Source organism: Parathielavia appendiculata (assembly GCF_033297405.1).
Source record: "Parathielavia appendiculata strain CBS 731.68 unplaced genomic scaffold N657scaffold_8, whole genome shotgun sequence".
Classification (NCBI taxonomy): domain Eukaryota; kingdom Fungi; phylum Ascomycota; class Sordariomycetes; order Sordariales; family Chaetomiaceae; genus Parathielavia; species Parathielavia appendiculata.
Window position 1 is genome coordinate 1,021,109 of NW_026944227.1, and position 21,686 is coordinate 1,042,794.

General features: G+C 53.2%; 9 protein-coding genes across 9 annotated transcripts; 2 read left to right on the forward strand and 7 right to left on the reverse strand.

The window, feature by feature from the left end:
• Positions 1-706: 706 nt before the first annotated feature.
• N657DRAFT_483565 (uncharacterized protein) lies at positions 707-1,054 on the reverse strand. Its single transcript, XM_062787591.1, has one exon. It carries the CDS (start codon positions 916-918, stop codon positions 739-741), a length of 180 nt encoding a protein of 59 aa, XP_062646659.1. The 5' UTR covers positions 919-1,054; the 3' UTR covers positions 707-738.
• Positions 1,055-1,649: 595 nt separating this feature from the next.
• N657DRAFT_483905 (uncharacterized protein) lies at positions 1,650-3,080 on the reverse strand. The gene is made up of 4 exons (XM_062787594.1): positions 2,814-3,080; positions 2,673-2,738; positions 2,281-2,611; positions 1,650-2,227 (listed from the first exon to the last, which is right to left on the reverse strand). Exons 1-4 carry the CDS (start codon positions 2,842-2,844, stop codon positions 1,834-1,836), a joined length of 822 nt encoding a protein of 273 aa, XP_062646660.1. The 5' UTR covers positions 2,845-3,080; the 3' UTR covers positions 1,650-1,833.
• Positions 3,081-3,390: 310 nt separating this feature from the next.
• N657DRAFT_598745 (ankyrin) lies at positions 3,391-5,246 on the forward strand. The gene is made up of 6 exons (XM_062790047.1): positions 3,391-3,779; positions 3,927-4,371; positions 4,429-4,451; positions 4,506-4,667; positions 4,743-4,805; positions 4,868-5,246. The coding sequence occupies exons 1-5, from the start codon at positions 3,559-3,561 to the stop codon at positions 4,753-4,755; spliced, it is 864 nt and encodes a 287-aa protein (XP_062646661.1). The 5' UTR covers positions 3,391-3,558; the 3' UTR covers positions 4,756-4,805; positions 4,868-5,246.
• Positions 4,537-7,345, forward strand: N657DRAFT_483660 (uncharacterized protein). The gene is made up of 7 exons (XM_062787592.1): positions 4,537-4,667; positions 4,743-5,429; positions 5,487-5,770; positions 5,873-6,175; positions 6,244-6,501; positions 6,586-6,688; positions 6,762-7,345. The coding sequence occupies exons 2-7, from the start codon at positions 4,808-4,810 to the stop codon at positions 7,193-7,195; spliced, it is 2,004 nt and encodes a 667-aa protein (XP_062646662.1). The 5' UTR covers positions 4,537-4,667; positions 4,743-4,807; the 3' UTR covers positions 7,196-7,345.
• A 2-nt stretch (positions 7,346-7,347) lies between these two features.
• On the reverse strand, positions 7,348-8,101 carry N657DRAFT_483813 (uncharacterized protein). Its single transcript, XM_062787593.1, has 4 exons — positions 7,991-8,101; positions 7,688-7,909; positions 7,500-7,623; positions 7,348-7,437 (listed from the first exon to the last, which is right to left on the reverse strand). Exons 2-4 carry the CDS (start codon positions 7,895-7,897, stop codon positions 7,385-7,387), a joined length of 387 nt encoding a protein of 128 aa, XP_062646663.1. The 5' UTR covers positions 7,898-7,909; positions 7,991-8,101; the 3' UTR covers positions 7,348-7,384.
• A 2,852-nt stretch (positions 8,102-10,953) lies between these two features.
• N657DRAFT_634858 (uncharacterized protein) lies at positions 10,954-11,573 on the reverse strand (the record flags this gene model as incomplete). The annotated part of the gene is made up of 2 exons (XM_062791308.1): positions 10,954-11,277; positions 11,520-11,573. 2 exons carry the CDS (start codon positions 11,571-11,573, stop codon positions 10,954-10,956), a joined length of 378 nt encoding a protein of 125 aa, XP_062646664.1.
• A 3,167-nt stretch (positions 11,574-14,740) lies between these two features.
• N657DRAFT_646659 (uncharacterized protein) lies at positions 14,741-16,368 on the reverse strand. The gene is made up of 3 exons (XM_062793160.1): positions 16,229-16,368; positions 15,482-16,171; positions 14,741-15,365 (listed from the first exon to the last, which is right to left on the reverse strand). Exons 2-3 carry the CDS (start codon positions 16,026-16,028, stop codon positions 14,866-14,868), a joined length of 1,047 nt encoding a protein of 348 aa, XP_062646665.1. The 5' UTR covers positions 16,029-16,171; positions 16,229-16,368; the 3' UTR covers positions 14,741-14,865.
• Positions 16,369-17,496: 1,128 nt separating this feature from the next.
• N657DRAFT_634860 (uncharacterized protein) lies at positions 17,497-18,468 on the reverse strand (the record flags this gene model as incomplete). Its single annotated transcript, XM_062791309.1, has 1 exon — positions 17,497-18,468. The coding sequence occupies one exon, from the start codon at positions 18,466-18,468 to the stop codon at positions 17,497-17,499; it is 972 nt and encodes a 323-aa protein (XP_062646666.1).
• Positions 18,469-19,752: 1,284 nt separating this feature from the next.
• Positions 19,753-21,686, reverse strand: N657DRAFT_681840 (multicopper oxidase; the record flags this gene model as incomplete). The annotated part of the gene is made up of 5 exons (XM_062796432.1): positions 19,753-19,982; positions 20,054-20,409; positions 20,482-20,705; positions 20,752-21,246; positions 21,300-21,686. The coding sequence occupies 5 exons, from the start codon at positions 21,684-21,686 to the stop codon at positions 19,753-19,755; spliced, it is 1,692 nt and encodes a 563-aa protein (XP_062646667.1).

Genomic DNA, 21,686 nt, shown 5'->3' on the forward strand with positions numbered 1-21,686 from the left:
TTCTTGACAGTTGAAGCAATGGGTTGGACCCTCCCGAGGTGCAAATACTGTTGTGTAAGCTGATTTCCCGGCCAGATGGAAGTAGCGTGCATCCAGTAGCCGTCTCGCTTCGCTGCCTTTAGTTACATAGACAACCATCGAGCCATGAGCTTCGCCAGCATCCTTCCTGCGAGCCAGGCAATCTCGGCGATGTTGACTACAATTTCTTTTTCCAGTGCTTCCGCCGCTCCAGGGAGAATATTCCCCTCTGCGTCGAGGACTGCTGTCCGGTTGGCATTGTCAATCCTCACCGGGTACAACTGGTCCCTCAGCACGCGCACTCCTGGCACCGTGATCTTCTGCGCTGCTTCCTTGACAAGGGCAACTTCGCTTTCGTCCCTGCAGATTACTCTGATTCGGTCTGGGTTCCTGGCTTCCTTCACCACTGCAGCGCAGCGCCAGTTTCCCTGGCTCTCGTGTGTCTGGATCTCTGCCTCAATTGCCTTCCCTATGTCTGCGACTTGGACTTTCCCTTTCTCTATTTCCTCCACTCTAGATGTATCCACCGTGCAGAACAGGGTATCAGTCAAGGTCGTTGGCGTTGTGTTCGACAAGGAGATAGTTCGCAGTCCACTCGGTTGGCTCGCTGGTGGCGTGCGAGCAACTTTTGCATATGACGCCCTTGGGCTCGACTGAGTTGTATGGACATGGGCTGTGTTGCGTTGCGTGCAACGGCGTCTATCTGGTCTCGGGCTTGTCTCAGCTCCTCAGAGAGCTGCTGAATCGCGTCTGCTGTTTGCTGACCACATCGCGGGCTTGTCCCAGCTCTTCGCAGAACTGTTGAATCATATCTTGCTGCTTGATGACCACGTCGCGTAGCTCGCAGATCATGTTTCGTTGCTCGGTAATTATCTCGCGCGTCTCGTTTTTGCTGTTCATTGATTGTCTCTAGGAGGGTCTGGAGCGCTGTTTTCCCCGCTTCAGCCTGGCCGTTAGTTCCGCTCCCTCGCGGACTTTCGCGCTCGGTTCTGGGGCGTGGCTCAGTTCGTTTCTTTCGGCGAGATTGGGCAGTCGGGCACCTCGATCACCGCCTCGGGTTGCGTCGACACCGCCATCTCACGGTCACTTGGCCGGACGGCTTCGACCTTCGTAAAAAGCCGATCTTCTGTTCTCCTGCACTCAGGTAATCAAATTGAGGTTGTTCCTCCTCTTTCAGGCCCTCCGAACCAGCGTTGCGATCCTTTCCCCATTCGAGCATCTCCCACTCGAGCATCTCTGTTCGGTACAATGATGGAGCAGAAATTCAAGCCGAAAGTGTTGAAGAGTGCAGTACCCACTGTTCCTTCCAGCACAGTGTGCTTGGTATGTACTGTGAGGCATTCCCACCAACACCCGCAGCAGCGTGACCTTCCAAAGTGTTTGACTTAAGTCCCATCGTCTTCCGACTCCAAGTTTAAAGAACAACACCATAGATACACGACTGAGAAAATCTGCCCCATCGGGGCATTCGAAGCAGCAGCCCGTAGCCCTTGGTGCGTCAGCGCGCCACCTTAATCGTTACGTAGCATGATTCAGCCCGACCGACTCCCAATTTGATCCCCGGCACTCAACCGAATGAGTCGACGCACCGGCCAACTGTCTGAACATTGAAGGGCTGCTGCCCGGCGGCGGGATTGCGGTTTGGGTCGATTAGGTTCCAAGCCCTAGTTATTAGTTGTTTCCTGACATCCGAGGCCGCCATCGCTATATTTAGTAGGACTTGACATTTTCGACAGTCCAGATTGGAACCAGAACCGCATCATGAAGCTGCGTTACAATTGTCCAAGGGAAGCTAAGTGACGTATGTTCTCTGGTTCACGGAACCTGATTGATGAGTTCTAATACCCGCATACTCAAGATCTTGAGGAGTAGGCCAACTGCAACCACAATCAAGAGAGCAGTCCCAACCCATCCCAGGGCCATGGCTCCGGCGCCCACCTGTCCTGACACGGTGCCGTACATTACGGTGCCAGCCATAGTCGAGGTGGCAGCGCTCGAAAGATGCTGCCACAGCGCGGCAACCAGGGCAAAAATCGACGCCACCAGGACCAGGATCAGGGCCGACTGCGACACTCGCCTAGACGGAAACGGCCTGACCTCGAGGCGCTCGTGCTCAGATTCACCGTCCGAGCCCACCTGCAGTTCGGTTCGCCGGCGGAACGTACTCAGCAGACCGAAGCAGAAGATTCCCAAGATAATGCTGATAAATCTTTTCTGTGTGTCAGAGAGTTGATTTCAATAATGACGAGGGGGTTTACCGACATGAGACCGCTGAAGATCGTATCATTGCGGAAGGACTTCGCCACGAATAACATGTTCAGGGGATCACTCCAGTCCATTCCTCGCAGTGATGCGGCGAGCAAATCCGCATCCGACGAGCAAGACTTGATGGCGCCGTGGATCAGGCAGTATCCGAAGTACCCAACTCGCACCTGGAGTGCCGATCCGGTACCCGCAAGCCCAGCCACCGCCGAGGACACATTCGGGTTCGTTATGGTGTTATCGGCTGCCGACGAGGCGCTGCCCGTGTACGAGAGCGAGAGAAGGTACAAATCACTCAGACCTTCTGTTGTGCACCCTGCGAGGAGGATGGCTGCCAAGTCGGGATTAGCAGAAGTATGACGGCACCAACCCCCCGTATATGTGATGCTTACAGAAGAGGATTGAAGAGGCGGCAAGCAACAGCATCGCTACATGTTGGAACCTAATCCAAGACCTCCCTGCGTCACACCAAGCAGGTCAGTACTCTGCCAGATTCATTAAAGCTTACGTATTATAACGAATCGTCAGCTTACATCTCAGCCAGCCACTTCGAACTCTCGCCATGATACGCTCGAGTATAGGAAGCGTCGAAGTCGTGATGCCGCACGATTGTACGATGCAAGTGGGCGGACAAGTGGATGTGGGGGATGAACGACAGCCTGAGGCCGATCGAGGAGGCCGTGGCGGTTAGGTATCAAATACGACCCCAGCTGCATGTGAACTGCACATCGATGCAGCCTCGATTGGCCCCAACGAACCATTCACCCAATCCCCTCTCCACGCAAAGCTAGCCCGCCTGTCATAATCAACCCTGTGTGGGCCGCGAAACCCAACACATCTGTCCTCTTCAACCTTCGGCGCAACACGATTCAAACAAATTCGTGAACGGAACCCGGCTTTGCGGACATCATGGAGCCCGGAGAGCCTAGCACTAGCAGGCCCGGAGACACGGCGAAGGGTGCAGTCTCCCGTCTACATCAGGCCGTCATTGCAGGCGACATCAGTCTCGTCCGAGAGCTGCTGGACCAAGACGAGAACAATATCGACACCATCGATGAAGGCGGCCGAACTGCTCTGCATGTCGCCGTCGAGCACGCACAGCTCGCCCTCGTTCACCTCCTCCTGGACCATGGCGCTGACATCGAGGCCCCCAACTCTTCGGGCCGCACCGCGCTGCATGAGGCGGTCGTTCGCAACGATGTCGGGCTTACAAGGTCCCTCCTGGAACATGGCGCCGACGTCGAGGCTACCACCCCCGAAGGCGAGAAGCCGTTGTGGATGGCGGCCAAGAAGGGTCATGAACCCGTGGCCGAGTTGTTGCTCCAGTGCAAAGCCGACGTGGAATCATTCAACGAAAGGACCTGGACAACCGCACTGTTTGAGGCGGTCAATCAAGGGCGTGAAGGCCTTGTCAAATTACTCATTGAAAACGGCGCTGATATTGACGCGCGACAAACTGGACCCCCAGCTGCGCGCAAAGGCGGAGCATCGCGGACTCTGTCGGAGGTTAGCCAAAAAAAACAGCGCTACAAACTGCAGGTAACGACGAGAGGTGTACCGCAAGATTGGGCCCGGGGTCCGGTTCCGCCACGGAAGGTTCAGTTGGAAGCGGATCGAGAGATACCTCTGCACCGAGCAGTCATAAGTGGGAATGCCGACATGGCCAAGCTGCTTCTCCAGCATGGAGCAAACATGGCCATACGAGGCAAGGACGGGCGATCCGCCCAGCAAATCGCCGAAGAGCAAGGTGCAAGAGAGCTGGCAGCGCTGCTGAGCTCCGCTCTCCTACAACAGGGACCCGAGATCACTAAGGAAAAGGGGAAACGGCCGCACGACGCCCCACCCCCCATTGTTCCGCGAGCGCTTCCCGCTCCTCGACATAATCCGGACAAGATGCATGCTTGCCGGTGCTGGGAGGCCACCATGATCGAGTTTTACACCGAAGGACGAGAGCAAAGATATCAGCAGTCGGCTTCCATCTACGATTTGCTCTATGGAAAAGGTCCGAAGGCAGTCTTGGATGCAAAGCGACCTGGGAGGGTGGTTGGGGAGACGGCCAAGTTCACGTGGTATCATCTCCCTGCCAACAATGTACGTTTCGCGGTCTCATGCAGGTGGTGATTATCGTATCCCATGGGCTAATTTTCTCCCTCAAGATGGAATGGGTTGAGGTACACTTGAGTTCACGATGCCTACCCTCGGTTCGCGCTGACCCGAAGCTACAGGCACTCGTGGCCAGACTTTTCCCCCCTCAGAACCCAGACCGAACTACCGAAGAGAGGCTCAGAGAGACGCTGGGGATTATTCGCCCGGTTCGCGGCAAAGCAGAAAGAGCAAGCCCAACGCCAAGACCTTCATTCAAAAGGCCGGATGCTAAAGAAATCAAGGTGAGGCAACTGGGGCGCCTATTTATGATCCACAGGCCTTGCAGTGCCCTGTGCTTCGTCACTAACTCATAGAAGGAAGATACAATGAGCGAGCTTGGTGCAGCTTCATCGCGTGGAGATTCCTCAGTGGTCGCTTTCGTATGACACTCCGCTTGTTAGACCATTCGGCATGTCAGCTTCTATCGCTAACCCGCGGGCATATCCCCTACCTTCACTTCGAATCCTCCATGCATCACGACCTCGTCGCCGTCCTCATGAACGATCGCTCACCGCCAGAGCCCATGCCACTTCCTCGCGAGCAATCAAGAGCGGGCACCACCCTTACCAACCCCTCCACGTTGCCACAGTCGGCCGACCCAGAAGCAACACATTCCGTACCCCTCGGTTCCGGGGTCTCCGGAACTCATCAGGATCATGTCCAACATCCGGACGAGAGTTCGCGGGCCGGGGGCCCGGAACAGCCGCTTGTGCAAAGAGCACAGGAGGAGCCACCCCCGGATCAATCGCAGCCCCCAACCCTTAGGGTGATCGATGCCATCCATCCATATGTACACTTGATCAAGGGCTATTTTTCGCAGGAAAAGCCAGGGGATGTCCCTCGCTGGCAGCCCCGGCGTTCCCTGGACGGCTACTTTTATACTCATCTTGCGGATATCCGGCGGAGAGATGGAGATCAAGTGATTCTGCGGTACACGACAAACAACTGCCCCCCTGCCAGAATCTTCGTGGTCGACCAGCTGTGGGTGTGGATCCTCGGAAGTGGTGAGTTTGTTCCCTCGCTTCCCTGCCGAAGGGACTATCTAACCAAAACCCCCTTAGAAACAATCATCACTTGCTCCCCGCTTACCTACGACTCCTGGATATGGGATGCGCATGGCCAGGCGACAAGGAGCGGAAATATGCGTGTCGTGGCCCCGGAGGACCCAATGAATCTTCATCAGAATATTATCCGACACCTCAAACGCGGAGACAGGGAGCCTATCACTTCAGTACACGATTTGGCATGTCTCATAGCCGATACTTGCACCAAATTGTTCGATCAAGATGAGACTCCAGACGGATTTCGTTTCTTCGACTTCTTTGAGCACGAAATCGCACGCTTGGTAAGACCTTTTCCTGTGGCAAGACAAAGATGAAAGGATACAGGGTTCAGTCCAACCAGGGTCAAACCATCGTAAATCACTGACTCATATATTCTACTACAGAGCGAAATGGCAATGCTCCAGCTCGAAGAGTTTAAGAAGAGTCTTGGATCAGCCCGGCACTCCAACCAGTCGGGCTCGAAGCACATCCGAAAAGAGCTCTCCCTCCTTGTCGAAGTGCATGACATATGTGACGAACTAGAAATACTCGAGAAGGTGCTCAAAGACCAGGACGACGCTCTGACACGGATGAAGGGCATACTCGCTCCCAAGAGCCGGTGGGAATGGACAGGCAGCTGGGCGACTGGGTTGCACGCTCAATGGCTTCACAGAATGTTGAAGATGGCCACTAGAACAAGGGAAACGGTGAGCTTATTAACCATCATTGACTCCAAGAGCGTCATGAGCTTGTTCCGCTAATCCCGAGATGACAGCTGTACCACCTCCTGGATCTAAAATTAAAGCAAGCCAGTTTCTACGAGGCCATGGACACACGCAAACAAGCTGAGGCTACCAAGCAGCAAACCAGACTTGCTACAGAGCACTCCAAAGTGATGGCTCAGCAAACCCAAGTTGCCGCAGAGCACTCTGAGGTAATGGCTCAACAACTCGAGACAATGAAGGACCAGGCTCTAGAGACAGGCCGTCAGGGCCAGACGCTGTTAGTCTTTACTGTGGTGACCATCATCTTCGTACGTCACAGTCCCCCTCCCATTTTAGTTCCCTCGCTTTTTAAGTCCGCCGTGGCTGACGGTTTGCTCGCCTCCTGTTAATAGCTTCCCTCGTCATTCATGGCTGCCGTATTCTCCATCGACCTCGACACCTTCCCCGTCGATGGTAACGATAAAATGCCTCTCGGCTACTTTCTAAAGTATCTATGTACGCGGACTTCTGCTTTCAAAATCACACACAAGAAGTCCAAAGACTGACACTTTCTACCAATCACTCGCAGTCGCGATCAGCTGCGCCATCACCATCCCCCTCGTCGTCTTGGCCTTCAACCTTACGCCGATGGTAGCCTGGTGGAGCCGGACCAGACAAAGGCTCATCCGTCTATGGCCCAAAGACTCCAGAATTCTATGGACGGGCGTCATCGGCCCCGCCATTGCCCTCGCCGTTGAGGGCGCCGTGGTCGGTGCTATCTGGGCGGCACCGCTAGCCGTCAGCATCAAGGCGGCTGTCACCATATCCATCTCTTTGCTCGTCGCTTTGGCGATTGGAGTTCTTGTCCTGTATGCTGTGAACTCCATAACCAAAAGGCACCGGAGATCGCTGCAAACTGGCTCAGGTTCAAGTTACGTTGGCTCGATGCTTGGAGACACTCGGGACATTCTAGTGGTGGAGGAGCAACGAGAAGCAGCAGACTTTGAGCATCGACAACATTAGTAGCAATGTTGCGGCATACATGGAAGAAGCCGTCAGGGGTTAACGTTATCCTGCCCTGCTAGTTGACTACCTACCTTACCTCACCTACAACGGGCTGCAATTTGGATATTCCATGATTCCTGTGCTTGGATGCCCTGATAAGTGGCTACCGTGAACCTTGAGGTGGCTTTGAAGTCGTTCACGAGACAATCAATAGCGCCAGCAAACGAGTTTTCCAAACTTGTTGTCGATGTAGCTCCTGTCTGCAACATTCTGTCAGCTTGTCGAGCGCCATTGCATCGGCGCTTGAAAACAAAATGCCTACCAAGCTCGAACGAAGCCTCTGTGCCCGAGCAGATACAGCCAAGGTTGAGGGCCTGATATCCCCAGATCGGGTCCTTCACATAAAAGAGATGGCAGCCGTCGCACTGAGCGCCAAAGTTTCCATTCTGGCGCCACTGTTTCCGTGTCAGTGAGGGCGAGGCATGCACCTTTCACGGATCTCCCGCTTACAAAGATTTGGTCTTGAGCGTCATCGTAAACGAGACAGGTGTTGAGGTCGAGCGAAGTCGGCTGCCAGGCAGCATTGTTCCCCTGTCCGTCATTGCACTCTCCACTGAGGACCTCGGTGGCAGGATCGAGAGTGAGGTTACGGCAGGTTGCGCTGATGTAATCCGCTATGGCGGCAGAGATGAGCGGGAGCAAAGCAAAGACTGGTTTCATGGCGTCGGCAATCTCAAACGTCAATACTCGGTTGTGCAGTTTGAGACTAAGGTGAGCAGAAACAGAATGAATGGGCAACTTAGCCTTATCTACCTATGAAATCAAAACTATGTTGTTAGTCGCATTCGTTGCTTTCTTCGGGGCAACATTGGAACTTTCGGAGGAGTCGACCATGAACACCTCGGACTTAAGGTCCCGTGATGCAGAAGGAAGTCCGAGTGCAACAGAGACCAGAGCTAGCTACACCACTCCGGGCAAACGCTGTTGACAAGATAACTTAGAAATGATTGCTAAGCAGTGGGTCAGGAATTTTTGGAATCCAACCTAATGCAACCCGACGATTCATCTTCGATAATATCTCACTTCATCTATGCTGATGATTGGCAGACCCACGAGACGGAGCTTGATGATGGAGCGGAGGCTGCCCCGCCGATCTTCAGGTGCGGTCGGACGCAGCAAATGCTCTGTAGCGTTCTGCTCTACTAATACTTAGATAGGCAAGAGAATGATCTGGTTGAGAGTTTGGTTGGGTTGATCTTGAGCGAGGGATAAAGTCATCAAGGCCCAAATACGCTGGTAGAAGGCATTGGCATCAGCAAGAGAAAATACATTGTGGAGAAGCAACATCGAATCGTCAACTATCTTCTACCAAGTGTAATGCCACTAAAGACGCCATAGCTCACCCCGATCTGCATGCCTTCATCCTGATTTCCAAAGTTGTTAACCACCCGAGCCTGGTCTTTCCATGCCTCCGCAGCCGCGGTGGGGATAGTGAGAGCAGTTCCTCAAACAACTTGCGCAATTTACCTAAGACCGTCTGTTCGACTGCTACCTGGCTGATCGCACTAGCTTGTCGGCTTCCGCTTCATCCTGCTCTTGTTTTGTAGGGCGAAGTACTCCGAGCTTGGCTTCACGGCGGAAAAAGGAACCTTCCGGAACAAGTTCCTCAATACATTTCATCCAAAAACGGGCGACCTGCAGAACTGCAACCCTTCAGCCTCGCCTTGATTTGTCACAGGTTGTTCTTCGCGAGATTATTGGTTAGCCATCGAGATGTGAGACCCATAGGGTGACGTGTGTTCAACTGCGACTTTTATAGCTGATTCTGTCGCAACACTTTTAAATTTGACCTTGAAAGAACACCACATCCGCCAGTGCCTCTACTGGTAGCTTCTATTTGTATCAATACTCGTTAGCCAAACGGTATGTCAAAGATGCATATATCGAAAGCGATCGACGATTGGTACTCCGGCCTTATTGAGCGGCACCAAGCGCTACCGTCTGCCCTACTGTCCAGGTTAGTGGAGGTTGTGGAAGCCCTGCTTTAGAAAGCTATCATCGATCTGGACTGCAAGGACGAAAACGGGCAGACGGCGCTGTTGTGGGCTGTAGGAAGAGAAAACGAATGGGACGCAAGAGAACTGGTGGATCTACACAAATTTCCAGTTGCACAGCACGCACGCTGTCCCCGAGCACGAGTGCGAGCTTCACGGCGGGTTCGAAAAGTCGCCCGACATCCCTTGTCGTAGTAGCGAGACGGTGGACGGCGGTATACCGCAGGCTGGACACCGTTGTAAGTAGGTCCAGAAATCCGCCGGCATCGAGTTCCGTCGTCTGAATATTGTTCATCTTTATGTTCTTACGGAATATCTTTGTCCGCCGCATCAACTCCACCACGGCCGGATAGTCCCATTTCTTCTCTCAAGGAGTAACGGCATCGAAGCCTTGGCGAACTCGAAGCAGCTCTCCTCGAGCACCCGCTAAGCCGTGTTCAAAATCAGATGCTGAGCCTGGTATAGAAGGTATAAAGGATAAAGAGAGGGAACTGTTCGCTGCTAGTCAGCTGCTACTTCTATAGGTCATAGGTTTTAGTAATAGGTCACGATATTTCCAGGTGTTGGAACCTGCAGGGTGACGACCGCTCAGATATGCGCTGGAAGAAGCTATTCCCAGTCAAAGCAGTGGATTGAATTTTCAAGGTGGTAAAAGTGATTGATTGACCATGCTGTTGATGGGCATGGGAGAGTACTAAGTATGTAAGGAAGAAGGGTTTCAGTGCTGGCACCAATCAACCACCGAGGTCCGTTGAATGCAGCCATCAAGGCGGCTTCGTTCCGACACCAGGGACCTGGGAAGACGCACCAGATTTGGCCGGCGGCTCTGGTATCTGAACCTCGTCATGATCTCTAGCTTCCTCTGTGGAATTCGCAACATCCTCAAGACTACTGTCCACAGTATCAAACTGGGAGGCGATCTCATCGAGGAATTGTACATTAGAACGGGACGCATCAATCTCAGACGCCTGGCGCTGGCATTATGGACGATCGAACTACGGAAGAGACAGGGAACTCGACCTTGGCGCGAAGCTCAAACTCGAAGGTACGCTTGTTCAGCAATAGCCGGAGGATATCTACCACCCGCCCCTCGCCGACGTCCTACAAGATTGGCAGCAGCGACGGCCTGTTCTTATCTATCAGCTCTTTCACCTTTTTGGCTTTTCGCACATGTACGTTGTCGCCGCTGAAAATTGGGCGGCAGAGGAGGTAAACGCGACGCTCTCTAGCAGAGTCCGCCATTGTCGGTGATGGCAGGCGTCGGGATAGACGACGAAAGCACAATAATGCGCTCGATCGCCAATACAAGTTTGGCTCCGCAGTAGCCAGGCCTAAATGTGGCGAATTCGTCTCAGAACATAGGAGTGGATGTAACCGACCCAATAGATATAGGGACTGCTAGATTGCACATCGCCACGGCTATATAGCACCACGGTATCCTGATCCAGGAAAGCTCCCGCGCCGCCCTGCAGCAGTACACGTACAAGAGTGAATTTCCTGACAGTTGCCAAACGGGTACACAGCAGCTGCCACAGCTTAATCAACCTATTCAATGAAGTCAACGCAAATAACTTCGGCTCGTTTCCACTGCCTTTGTGATATTCTTGGAGGTACCGAATATGAACTACACAATTACGGCTTAGCGGTGCGCTCTTTGCAGATGCCTGCAACTGTCAGCTACTGCGGTGTAGCGGCATCCTGGCGAACCTCGTGGCCGGCAGCCTATGCGGCGGCCAGCGCGGCATGGTGATTGTCTTCGAAGTCGGGATCCAGAACATCTAATCCGTCGATGAAGCGCGCGTCCGCCCGTGCAGCCGCTGTTCCCGGCTCATACAAATCACCCCCGGCTTGTTCCAGCCCTTGAAGACCCGGTGCCGAACTGGTGACCTCGGAGTTGACTGCGACTCCGATCTTCGTCGAAGTACCAGCGACCCAAATGCAGTCCTCAACCCGGGTCTGTGTCTGGAGCCGTTGAAGGCTTCTGCTGTGCGCCAGACTGGAGGCTGACGACGTGCTCGATAGGTCCACCGATAGTTCAAAATGATGCTCCAAGGGCAGGTGTAACGGTCTCAGGTAGTATATTGCAACTAGCTGATGACGACTCTACGAGTACACTGAACTTGGAGAAGAAAAGGAGAGACGACAGACTCTGGTAGCTCGCAAGCATACTTATCCTCGTCGGCGCGCTGGTCTGAGCGCGTTGCTAGAAGGTTCGGTGTGCTGTGGGGCGAGTGGGAATAGCCTCATCAGGGGTCTTGGTATTGGCCGAGAGTCGCCGAGGCTCGCACCGGGCCCAGCCCGTTACAGCAGGTATTACAGATCACAAGGATGATATTCGGCATTTTTGCGCTTAGTCGAGCTAGAGACGGTTTTATATGGGATTTGCCTTTGCTAGAGCCAGAAACGGCTCCTCCCTTAAAGATTTTCTCTGGGCAAAGGATGGGAATTGCCTACCAGTGTAACTATTTAGCCTTGGTGAGAGCTAGAAATGGCTCCTGGGAGTTTCTTAGGGCAGCAGAATGGAATTACCGCCCGAGGGTCCAACCATCAATGGCATATAGGCGAGGACGGCGAGGACGGGTAAGAAATACAGCGAGAAGAACAGTGAGAAAATGTGAGAGACGGGTGGCAACAAAGCGAGGCACTGGGGCACTGCAATTGCCCGACTCAATTCTGCTAATCGAAAGCTAAGGAAAAAAAATGTACTTACCTGGTGGCAGAAGAGGTAGTGAATACGACCGGGGCAATTCAGTGGTGCAGTGTGATTGTGGCCTTCTGGAGCCGTTTCCGGCTCTGGCAAGAGCAGGGATGACTGGCTGGAATTCTTGCAGGACAACCGTTTCGCTTGGGCAGTAAGGGGTTGTGTTGGAAAGTCGTGGCACTGGAACTTCGGACGCTCAGCTGCAAGTGCCCTGCTGTTGTATGCATGGCTGCCCAACTGAGCGTCAGGCAACGTGAGGGGTAACCAGGGCGCTGGGCAACGAGGTCAAGGCGATTCCCCCTTCGCTGGAGACGTGAGAGAAGAACAACCTTCAATCAAGAACATCTGGGATGCTCCGAGTATCTCAAACCCACTGTTGTAAGCTCCCATCATCTGTGTGATCACCGTGGAATCGTGGCTGTTGGCTTTCCAACAGGTTGGTAGAGGAAACTGCTTGTCTTGGCTAAATCCAGAAATCGCTCCTTACAGCTCTGGCGCACACACAGATCATTCAGCCCGGCGGGGCTTGACCCGAAACGGAAGCCACATATTGTCTCCTTGCACATTTCCTGAATCCTCGTCTTCCTCGCTATATATCATACTCGCTATCCTCGCTTGCATGTGATTGATGATTGCACCGTCGCGCGGCGCTTCCATCTTACTGCCCTACGAAACTTGGGGTATGCGAATAGAATTCTCCTAAGAGACATTTATGGCTCTCGTCAAGGCGAAATGGCTGCGCTGGCAAGCAATCCCCGTCTTTGCCCAGAGAATCTGTTTCCAGGAACTGGAAATGGCTCCAGCCGAAGCCAGGAATGCCAGGCATAATCCTGCCGGCTAACCATCCTCACAGAACACACGTCCATACGGTGAGTGGCGAGGTCGCTTAGTGGGATGCTGGGAAGAAAGAGTGAAAAGTCAGCCACTACTGAAGGTACCCAGAGCTAAAAGACTGGCACTCTAGTAGGTTCTCTGACGAGGGTCACTCTGGCTGGGGACCTTAGGGCAAGATATCGGTTCTCCGACGGTTGTAGGACCGGTACTGCCTTGACTGTTTGGTGAAAGGAGCGAGCCGACGCAAAAGGATATAAAGAGGCTCTATTGTTAGGTAGGTGTTGGGTATAAGTTCAAGAGTGATCTCGTTTGGTTGAATGTCCCCAGCAATTCTAATGGCAGAATAACGATAAAGGTCTATCGAGATCAGATTTAAGAACCTGTTGTAGGCTCCTAGTTCCGGGCTGGGCATTCCTTTTAGGTTGGAGGAGGATAACGACTCTGGGCATGGTGGTACAGAAGGCTGCAACAATATCGTACGGACTTGGAAAACTACAAATGGTCTTGAGAGCTACTTCAACTGCCTATTGAGCCCCGACTTTGCGCTATCGAGAAGGCCTGGCAGGGACCTAAGCAGTACGTACGAAAACTGCCTTGTTTGGACGACTCTATTGTAAAGGAGCTTGCGGAGGAGGGTTGGGACTCAGTGAAGCAGGAATCCATCAACAAATGGGTCAACTAGATACCCCAGATCTTGGAGGATTGTATCAAATTAGAAGGAGGACTTACCGGCAATTGAAACACAATAAACTTGCCTCAGATTTGAGTGTTCCGCTAACGTTAAGTGTCGGTCGAGATAGATGGATGGATGGAATTTATCGTGGAAGACTCGTCACCCACCCAAAAGCAGGGTCTGGCGAGGGTCCCGAAGCCCTCGGTCCTTTCAAGCAACACACACATATGACGCATGGTTTAGACAGTCAATTCAAGCTTCATCTTGTGCCTCAATTGATGCAGTGTCACCTGGTTGGTCTATGCCTATTCGAGCCTGTAACTGTTGCTGTCCAACAGATGCCACTTGTCTCTCACAGTATTCCGTTTCCCTTCTGAGAAGTCCGACACTCGATTCGTCAACCTCCGGAACTATGTGAAGGCGATTATTACCATTATGGTATGAAACACGGCATTTCCAGCAAGACAATGCGAGAATTCATTTCCACAAGTTGACGGAGAAATGACTCTGCTCTCGAGCTATCTCCTGGATCGAATAGCTTGCTTTATAGTCCTGATTTAAACCAAATTGAGTATATCTGAGCCTGGATGAAGCGGTATTTGCGAAAACCTTCCTAGACCTCCAGACACTTAAGCAAAACCAACTCGATATCGAGAATTTCAGCGTACTTGAAGGAGGTATGGGGTGCTGTGCCGCAGGCCTATATTGACAGCCTGTGTTGGGCAGCCAACAGTTACATGCTCGAGTAAGCTTAGATCAACCAAATGGTATTGAACAGATTGAGGTATGAAATGAAGCTTGAATCGGAGTCACGATTCCAGAGTGACCACACAAATGAAGGATCAAGATAGTGGGTTAGGGTGCCTCAGAATGTCCCTTTCTGTTTTGGAACAAAATTGTCCTCTCTAATCCTCCCAGGGGAATTACCCCCTTATATAGAGACAGTGTGCCATGATATGACGTTATGTCAGTGTCAGGAACTGTGTCATTGTGATGGATCTGTGCTGACTGAGAGTCTCGCATTGAACATCAGTGCTCAGTCCGTGAATCTTGGTGCCAAGGAACCCACTCAGTTCAACAGCCTGATTAACAGTATATCAAGAAGGCTAGCTGCTGTCAAAAAGGCTCGAGAATGGTATACAAGGTATTGAAGCTCAGAACCAAGGCTTCTACAGTAGCAAATACAATCAGATTCCTGGTCAGATTTGTGGTTCCTGCGATATCCTTTGTTAAGTGCCGAGGCAAATGGAGGGGATTAGGGCGTGGTACAGCTTGGATACAGACTTTTGGACCCGCACTGTAACGAAAGGAAAATGAAACAGAAGGCTAAAAGGGAATTAACGGAAGAAGAGAAACGAAGAGGTAGATTAAGAACAGAAGCTCAAAAACCACTTGATGCTTCCTCGATAACGCTATAGATTGGGTTTCAACCATCACCCAAGATGAAGTGTATATTGGCCGCGCTAAGACCTCTCTCAGAAATCCGCTCCGTTACAGCATCTATAACAGCCTCCGCGATGTCGTCCTCTCGCTCAAGACAATACTGCACATTGCCATCCAAGCGTGCAATGTCCTCTCGCTGTTCCGAGACCTCCAGATCCAGCCGGTCCAGTTGGCGATCCATGCGCGCGATCTCCAAACGCAAGGCCGCAAGCTCCCCTTCACATTCGTCGATCCGCTTCCGCTGCGCTTGATTCTCACTCGACAGGTTGCTGATCTGCACGGCTTGCGCATGGACGACCGCCTCTAGAAGCGCCAGACGCTGGAGGATGGTAGGCTCTGGTCTCTGGGCTTTCTCGGGAAGATGTGACGTTGGTGGAGAAGCGCGCAAATCCGGCCTTTTCGCCCTCGAAGTCTCGTCGGTGACCGCAGCAGCAACAGGGTCGCTGCTACTATGCCGCCGCTTTCCATCCCGCCCTTCGGATTCTGAAGATAGCGTTAGAGAAGAGGAGGAAGAGGAAGAGGAAGAGGAAGGAGGAGGAGAGGAACAGGGAGGGGAGAGGAACAAGGACGTTGGTGGATGGAACTGGGAAATAACGTACGTATTCTTAGGGTGGAGGGCCTTGCGGATACTTCCTGATATGGTGGTGGGATATCCTCATTTCCTTCTCCGCCGCCATCGGGTGAAGACGCTGGATAGGAAGGCTCGACGTCCCATATCCGCCCTCCTGATCCGCCAAACAACTTGAATAATTCGGTATACGGCGGCAGCTCTTGCACACCATCACCACAACTGAGTAATGCCGACAGACGATGGAGGTGCGTCCGCGGAGCAAGGTTGGCTGGCATATACATGACGAGTTGCGTGGCTCGGCTGAGGGACCGAACGGCGTCGAGCACTAGGCCTGAAGCTCGGTTCTTCGCAGGCCGCGGTGATAATGACATATTCTGGGGAACGATGACTTGAACAGAACCGCTGAGGTTCATCGACAGACATGCCAGCTGACCTTGCGACACCGCCCTAACAGCTTCGGGAGGGTCGACAGCGACGGCGAAGGTGCATGATTGGACGTGAGATGGGCGGATATGGATGTGGATTGGTGTGCGTGCCGGGACTTGCTTCAGCTTCACCGGAATGTGCAGCCGCATGAAAACACCGACCGCGGACCCTGTCGCGTCGCCATTTGATGAAGTCGGAGAAATGTCGGACTTGAAGATGATCTTTGCTTCGGAGGGATCGGGGGCCGTGAGATAGTGCCGTTCTTGGCCATTTGGACTCGTCTCGTCCCACTCTAGGACAACGTGAGCGGTGAGTGATTGACAGATGTTGTTGATTGGCGATGACATACTTGGCGGCGAAGAGTTGCGTGCCGTTGGCCTGGTCCTATCAGCTCACCTTGCGAGTGTCAACGACTTACTATTTGCAGACACGAAAACACTCAACGGTCGCCAACCACGCCTTCAAGGTATCAGGTTCGACGAATGGCGATCTCACTCCTTCTCCTCGAAAACGAGCGAGAACCGACGAGATCCCAATTCTCAGTGTCCTGGTCTTCCAAGAGTGGTGTCTCAATGCGACCACGACTCATGGGTAGAGGCAGTAGATCTGACACTGAGCGCGAGGTACTGATCCTTCGCAGGCGCGACGTCGCGACGTGGTGTGGAGAAGCAAGGAATGGCAGAGCGGGGGAAGAGTCGGTATTTATGTCCAACCAGAGGTAGGTGGTCTGTGCTTGCCGCCAAAATCGAAGGCTAGGGACCGGGCTCCACAATCAAGCCGAACTGCCAATCGAAGAACACCTTGACAATTAAATAGCAATGTCGTTCGAAGGGTCGGTGTGCGGGTCCCAGGCTCTCGATAATCGGTTTCCGTCGTCTGCTCCTACCAGGTACGGAATACACAGTAGACGCATTCTTCAAGGTATTGTACGAGTACCTCCAAGGGTGGTGTTCAAAGATATCAACTTTCGAGATCGACAAAAATTGATTAATTGAAGTTTCATGCCAGAGGTGTCCTCGCGGTATTACAATTTGGCAAAGATCACTAAGTTAGTTATCTATCTATTGCCACAAGAGAGGCCCGCAGACGCACGTTCAGAAGGATCACGAAGACAATTGTGTGGTGGAAGAAAACCAGAATTAATGAGGTGCGCCGGGAGTAGGACTCTTGCGTCCGGAACCTTCCAAGTTCCGACCCAGTCAGGCTTCAGCCGCCCCATCTGTCTGAAATTCCTATAATGTTAGCCCCATGATCCGAATGAGGAAAAAGAAATAGACCGTACATGTATCCATCATAGCGATCAATGGCTCTCAGCAACGCCTCCAGCGAGTGCTCCAGTTTCCAGTACAATCCTGTCCCTCTGCCTTATGTGCCGGCTGCTTCATCGCCAAGTAGAGATATTTTACCACCTCATTGTGTCCGAGCTGTTGAAGAAATGTAGCTCTAGGTTTAGGCTAATAGTTGGAGGATTGAAAACCTAGCATCATGCGCCGCGCTGCAAACTTAGTTGGTGTCCTGGGTTGTCTGACCGTCCCCAGAATTGGTTTCTCCCCTCATTGGAAGCTGCTGTCTGCTAACTGGTTGTGACGTTCCCTTCGTTCTCTTCGCGTGGCAATGCTAGGCGCTGCCTTCGTCCATCTCGGGCAGGCGGAGCCAAACTACGCCGTTGGGGGTACACTGGTCAAGGATCCAGTCGTCATGGTAGGAGTTTGACATCCAGATCCAGGGGCGGACTTTATTTATGCCCGTGACTGGGAGCTGCGTCCGATGGAAGAACGTGTCGTAAAATGTCCGACGATACGTACTGTACTCAGAATCCCAATACTCAACGGTCTTGACGGTCAGATGACGGAGGCTGGGGAACGTCCTCTTCCACGAGTACCGCTTGGTGAACCAGATCAGGCTTCGGATGGCGAATGTGCCCCTCCAATGTTCCCAGTTGTCGCTCTGTATAACGAGTTGGCGGAGATTTGGAGTGCAGCGCCGAAGGGTGAGGAAAGTCGGGCCGAGAAGCTCGTTGGTTTCCTTGACCGTTTTTGTGCGGGGACAGAAGACGGTAATCTCCCGGACGAGATGAGAGTTTTGCAGGCCGATACGGGCGAGCCAGTCGTGGAAGTGAGGGGATGCCCTCAAGTAAAAAGAGTTGCTACTGAAGATGAAGTGTGTCACTTCGCCCGAGATCTGCTTGTTCGCCAAGACCATGGCAAGGACAACACCCTTTGGAAAGCCCGATTTAAGGGCTGGATGTATGGGGCCATCCATCACCTGGGGGAAAACAGGCCTGTCGGCCTTGAAAAGGAGCCCGTATATCTGAAGTCGGAGCTCGGCCGGCAGTGAAAGGAAGGAGACAGTCGTCCCATCACCGGCGACGGAGCCGGGCTGGGTCGACATTGGCACGAGAGTCGTCATGAATTTGTCGACATCACCCGCATTCTTGACACTCTGGAGGCGCTTGGCCGAAGTAGCTCCGCTCTCAATGCCGTGGTCGGCCTTGCGTTTCAATGAAGTTGAAGCGCGGCGGCCGCCGGAAATAGAGGCAGTCTGCCCGCAGCGCCCGCAGCGCTCTGGTGCAGAGCTTGAAGGGTTCATGGTGTCGGCTGCAATGACGGAAACAAGTTAGATGAGTTACTCCGTTTGCGCAGTGCTGGAAAACTTACTCGAACGACTGACCGAATCGTGAATATGGTTCTTGCAGAGAGGAGGTTGAGGAAGACGCCAAGGTTTTTGGTGATGGATTGGGTTGATGGAAACTGGCGGCGAAACTTGTGACGCAAACTAATGCTGGCGTTGCTTGCTGGAGCCTTGATGCGCAAGGTCGCCGGCGCTCGCTGTGAGAAGGCCGATTGAAACGAGAGAATGGAGGTGCGTGTCTGGGGGAAAACCGGTTTATGGGAGAAATATGTTTATAGAAGGATATTTCCGGAAGAATGATGTAGGAAGGGGGTGGGAAGATGCGGGTCTCGAGAGCATAGATGATAGAGGATGGAATCAGATTGGCATCATTTTTATAATGGCAACGAGGAGTTTGGAATGACGAAACCAGTTGACGGCGGTTGTCCTAAATGAACGGGCACTATGTCAAGACCGTTACGCTGTAAGACATCATGTCTACCAGGAAGAAGTGAACCTAGGGACATGAGATGAGCCACGCGTCACACTGGGCATGCGGCAGCTCAAAATCCATCGATTCCGGGGACTCTGGGCGGGAGAGTGAAACTTGATGTTTCCTTGACCGTGAAAATCATGCGCTCATCGACAGGATTTGCAAAAGTCACGAGAGTAATAGGCCCCGTAATGTGCCTGTGATAGGACACAGTCATCCATAATACCTCAGAACTCTCCCATGGGAGGGAGCTCGAAGAGGTGATGATCCGATTTTGTTAAATGAATAGGCGAATATGAGGTGGTCCATAGAACACAACTCGGACGAGCATCAGTAAAGTGCTTAAGTATTAGCGGATGCGAAGTATGTATCATCTTCCAAGTTAGCAATACCAAACCGGTAAGCAAACACGAACCCCTCATTCCTTAGCCAAGTGACTGTACAGCTCTTCCCCCTCTAATCTCCCCTCCCTACCCGCGTTGATACATTCCCCCAGTCAGCTCTCGCATCATCACCTTCCCCCCTTCCGCTCTCCCCTTTTACCTCAGTAATCTGAACTCGATCCGCTCCTTGTGCTGCTACTACCACACCCTTCCCACTCTTCCCGGCAACCTCGCCAGCAAACCCATACCAGGCAACAACTGCCACTCCCAGAATCCCACTGACACAGCTAAACACCAGAGCCACGATACCCTTGACCGTGAATCTGCAGCAGCGCCCTGTCAGTCTAGACCATGCAATGCAACAAATCAAAATGATTGCAAGGTCGCTTACCCCTCGGGCAACCTGGCAGGCGGCGTCCGCTCCCCCTTCAAATCCAGCCAGTCCACGCTATTCCCCGCCGCATTCCCCGCCGTCGGCACACCCGCCTTCTCACAAACAGCAAGATGATCCTGCGGTATGGTGAGAGTCTTTTGCATCTCAATCGGCGCCTCGACAAACGTCGCCATGAGGCCTGACTGCACATGCCATTCAATGTGGCAGTGGAAGAGCCACACTCCTTTCTCACAACATGCACTCATCAGTCACTTCTCACCCATAACACCGCGAAGTCTAGGGAACGATGCTTACCGGGATTATCAGCCTTAAATCTCAGCACCATATTCCCGTTCGGCCTGAGCACCACGGTATCCCTCTTCATCGGCACACTCGCAAAATCCGCCGCCGTCACATTCGAGTCGGCAAAAGTGCCCGCTTCGTCCTGGGACCGCCAGATGACCTGGAAGGCGTGGCCGTGCAGGTGGAAGGGATGCTTGCCCGGATCGAGGTTGTTGAGCACGATGTCGACCACCTGATCCTTTTCGAGGACAAAGGGGTGCGTGTACGTGCCGTACACTGCTGGATCTGTCGCGTACGAGCCAGCGGTGAGGACGGTGTAGAGCGTGGGTACCTTGGGTGCGACGTAAGTTATGTTGTTGAAGAAGGCGCTGGTTACTCAGTGTTAGTAGAGGGATGGGAATGGTAAAAGGGGGTTGGTGGGCAAGGAAAGGGAAGGTTACTAGTTCGCGCCGTCGCCGAGATTGTCCATGATCACGTCAAGCGAGATGGTCTGGTCTGGCTCGCCGAGGAGGGTCTGGTTGTCCCAGGGTACGAGGCCCATGTCGTCGAAGGGATCGAAAGGATCGTAGAGAACGGCTGGGCCTGGGAGTGGCTGTGCCGAGTCATAGACAAGCCATCCCGTCACGTTCCAGTTGAGATCATCCGGCAGTTTGTCGAACAGGTCCTGGAACTGTCAGCTACTGCCAGGAAGGGACGCACGGCAGACTCACGGTGTCCATGCTGGCAACGATGGGGAAGTTTGCCGAGGTGTCGTTTCTCGCCGTAACAAGGAAGCTGCAGCGCTGAGCAGCAGAGAGATAGATCATGCTTGCCTCGGCCGGGTGCGTGTACACGCCGTCTACTTCCACAATGGTCATGTTGTGGCCCTCGAACCAGACGTACTGCCCGGCAAAGGCGCCGATGTTGACCATGCGGAAGAGGTACGTCTTGCCCGGCTGCAGAGGGACCGTCAGGTTCTGCGTGTCGTTGAGCAAGGCCGAGTTGGGCACGGGCTCAGCTCCCGTCGGGTTGGCCTTGCTCATGAACCAGCTGAGCAGGCCGTGCATCTGCTCGTGATACCAGTCGGACACGGTCATGACGACCTCCTCATCGTACATGTCCTTGAAGGGCGTCTCTGGGTCATGGACGATGAGTGGCCCTCTTAGGCCGTCGGGGTATTGGCCGTGGATGTGGGAATGATACCAGTATGTCCCGGGCTGGTCGACCTAGAGAAGGATGTTGGCACTTGCTCACGGAATCAGTTCGGGATCAAACTCACCGTGAAATTGTAGGTGAAGCGCTCTCCTGGCGGAATGGGACACTGAGTCACGGACACTGGCCCGTCCATGTGAGCGGCACTGCGCATGAAGAGGCCGTGGAAGTGAAGGGAGGTGGACACGTCGCCGAGAGAGTTCAGCACGTTGACGACGAGCTGGTCTCCCACGTTGACATGTATGGTAGGAATAGGCCAATGCCCGTTGATGCCGATTGTTGGTCGGTCTGCCATGCCATCCGGGTTCGCTGTGACCCAGGTGATGTTGAAGTCGTACGTCACGGTGGCAGCCCTGGCCACGAAGGTATGCCAGAAAAGCCATGTCAGGCCAGCAAGCCCCATGCGGCCGGGGAGAGCACTGGAGTTTCGACGATGGTGATGGTGGTGAGTCAT